Source organism: Gossypium arboreum, chromosome 12, assembly GCF_025698485.1.
Source record: "Gossypium arboreum isolate Shixiya-1 chromosome 12, ASM2569848v2, whole genome shotgun sequence".
Lineage (NCBI taxonomy): Eukaryota > Viridiplantae > Streptophyta > Magnoliopsida > Malvales > Malvaceae > Gossypium > Gossypium arboreum.
The window spans coordinates 104093427-104096118 of NC_069081.1; the positions used below are offsets into that span (position 1 = coordinate 104093427).

At 35.7% G+C, this 2692-nt stretch overlaps 1 protein-coding gene across 1 annotated transcript; it reads right to left on the reverse strand.

Annotated features, from left to right (window-relative positions):
• Window positions 1-221: 221 nt before the first annotated feature.
• LOC108478696 (uncharacterized) lies at window positions 222-1757 on the reverse strand. Its single transcript, XM_017781171.2, has one exon. It carries the CDS (start codon window positions 1419-1421, stop codon window positions 399-401), a length of 1023 nt encoding a protein of 340 aa, XP_017636660.1. The 5' UTR covers window positions 1422-1757; the 3' UTR covers window positions 222-398.
• Window positions 1758-2692: the final 935 nt, after the last annotated feature.

The window sequence follows — 2692 nt, forward strand, 5'->3', positions numbered from 1 at the left end:
CAGGAAGTCATCTGCTACACATTTTTTAGAGAGAAATGCTTCAGCTATATTGGATTAAGATATGGATCATGTCAGTGAGCTTTGATCCTTTTTTTTTTTTTTTTTTAACTTAGGAAGATAATATAATTCCAGTTTCAACCTTGTTATGAATATCCAATAAGGTTTTGGAATTGAAAGATACTCTTTCTACATCCAACTACCTGGAAAACAAAAGAAATTAATTTGGTTGAGATTCATATTGGTGCTACCTTATGAACATCTTCTCTTGCTTTTATTTAAAAAGGCTCTATAGCAACAATGAATACATTTCTCTGTCAAAACAAGCCACTCGATCTTAGACATGAATACAAAGTAAAAAACAGAGATTAAAAATTTGAAAGACGGGGGCTATAAGATTTTCATTTTTCTGGTGATTTGAAAATCCATCGCCATCCCTTGAAACTTTTTCTGCTTTGTTTGATCTCTCTTTCATCCACTGTTATCTGACATGAACTTGCATTTTCAATGGAGCAACCATTTCTCATGCTGCCAAAAGCTGACAAAGCACCCTTATTCTCTGCTTGAAAACCAAATTTTAAGTCAATGAAGCCTGAATCATCATCCCCACCATTAAAATACCTTTGCACCCGCCTGTTTGCACCACCATCAACTTCCATGAAACCCCCACAACCAGCTTTTCTCGTAGCTTTAATATCTGCTGCACTATCAGAACCGCTTTTCCTCGGTTCTCCTAATTCACTAAGGCCACTTTTCCTTTCACCATCGAAACCCAAACCGCCATTGAAACCAGAACTCCGAGCAGCTGAAACGGAGTTCCTAGCACCTGAAAATTTCGTCAAATCGCCTCTATCTTCCGATCCAAAAAACCCACCACCCCTGAAACTACAAAGAGACCTTGACCTTGATACGCCTGTACAATCAACGACCAACAAATCGCTTTTCTCATCGACTCCACCTTCACTCTTACCACAATCATTACAATCTTTGTCTCTTTTTTTCCCGAACAATCTTCCAAACCCCCAAAACCCTTTCTTTTTCTTGATCTCAGCGCAGCCACTATTGCTTCTCTTGATTAAGAAGATCTCTTCTGATTTGTTTCCAGCACTAGGACTCCTTCTAGGCTTGGCATTCGGAACTTGCTCCTTGTTTTCATTCTCAATCAAGAACGAGACACGCCCAATGCCGGCTGCTTCACCGCCGCGACCAGCGCATGAACAAGACGAGAAACGCTGAACACCACAATCTGAGCAAACCAAATTGATCAAACGATCTCTGAGACAATAAGCACATACACCAGCTGAAGATAGTTGCGGATGTTCCTTACATGGAACATTCGATGAAGTTCTATTATAATCATGGAAAATATCAATGTTGTTGTACACTTCCACTGCTTTCCCTCTTTCATGGCTTATCTTCATCATCAAATTCTCAAAACTTGGAAGGACTGGCTTATAGGAAGAAGTGCTTATCAGACAAATTGAACAGAAAACTCATAAATCTAAAGAAGTATAAAGATCCAAATGCTTTGCTTTGATGGGCATATACAACTCATCAAGGAAGCCAAGCAAGCAATGCTTTTTTTGATAAGGGTAGGATTGTCTAAAGAAATAGAAATTAATGTCCATAGAAGACTTAATACAAATGGTTAATTATTTCATTTGCGGTCCCCTGGACAACTTAACAAATATTATTACAATAAATAGAGATATCTGATAGCTTTGATTTTACCCTGTGGGATACATGGGGTAGAGCTTCATTTAGGTCTTTAGAGTCCCACCTTGAAAGAAAAGTCATTTGAATCATTCATCATATCGTTCAAATCCATCAATCTATTACGTGTTTTTGTCAACTTTCTTTTCCCCTGGATTTTTCTCCATCGTCTTTCTTTTGTATTGACTTTTTTTCCATGTTAAATGCTAACTGACACCCACTCTCTACTCAATGTTTCTTCATTTTTCTTCTATTATTGGATTGATAGAAAGTTAACTTGCTCCACCTTCTTTTGCAACTCTGCCACGATTCATGAAACCCACCTTATCTTATTTGCTATCTCATTTTTTTTTTTTTTTTCATTTTCTCGTATTTATGTTTAATGTTTGTGTCGGAGGTATATTTTGGTATACCAGCTTTCAACACATTTATTGATTTTGTCAACGTATAGTCTTTTGTTGTTGTAAAAATTATATCATTCTCTTAAAATTGAATTTTCTTTTTAAACCCGAAATACATTTATCAAACATTTATTCAAAGGATACAAAATAATGGTTAGTTTAACTTTACTTCTGAAAAATATTTTAGAAATGTGATTTTGATAGTACATGGTTAGATGCATCTTTTGGTAGTGCCTCTACTGCAGTTTCTTGTGTATTTGTTGTTAGCTTGTGATTATACTTTACATTATTTTAATATCTTTTGATAAGCCTTATGGGGAGTTGTTAATTTTTGTAAGGTTAATTGGGGTGTGTGGTTATAACAAGTCGGGGTTATTTATTGGGACTACAATTACTTCTTATGTAAGAGTAGATTGGGCTTTGGCTTATAGGTTTTTGGATCGATTGTGGAATAAACTATTCACTATGCTATTGGAAAATCGAGTTTGGAAAACGTAACGAAAAATAAATTTAAGGGGAAAACTACAGCTTTAAATTTTTTTTCCAAAACTAAAACTTGGTTATGATATCTAAAGTACGAC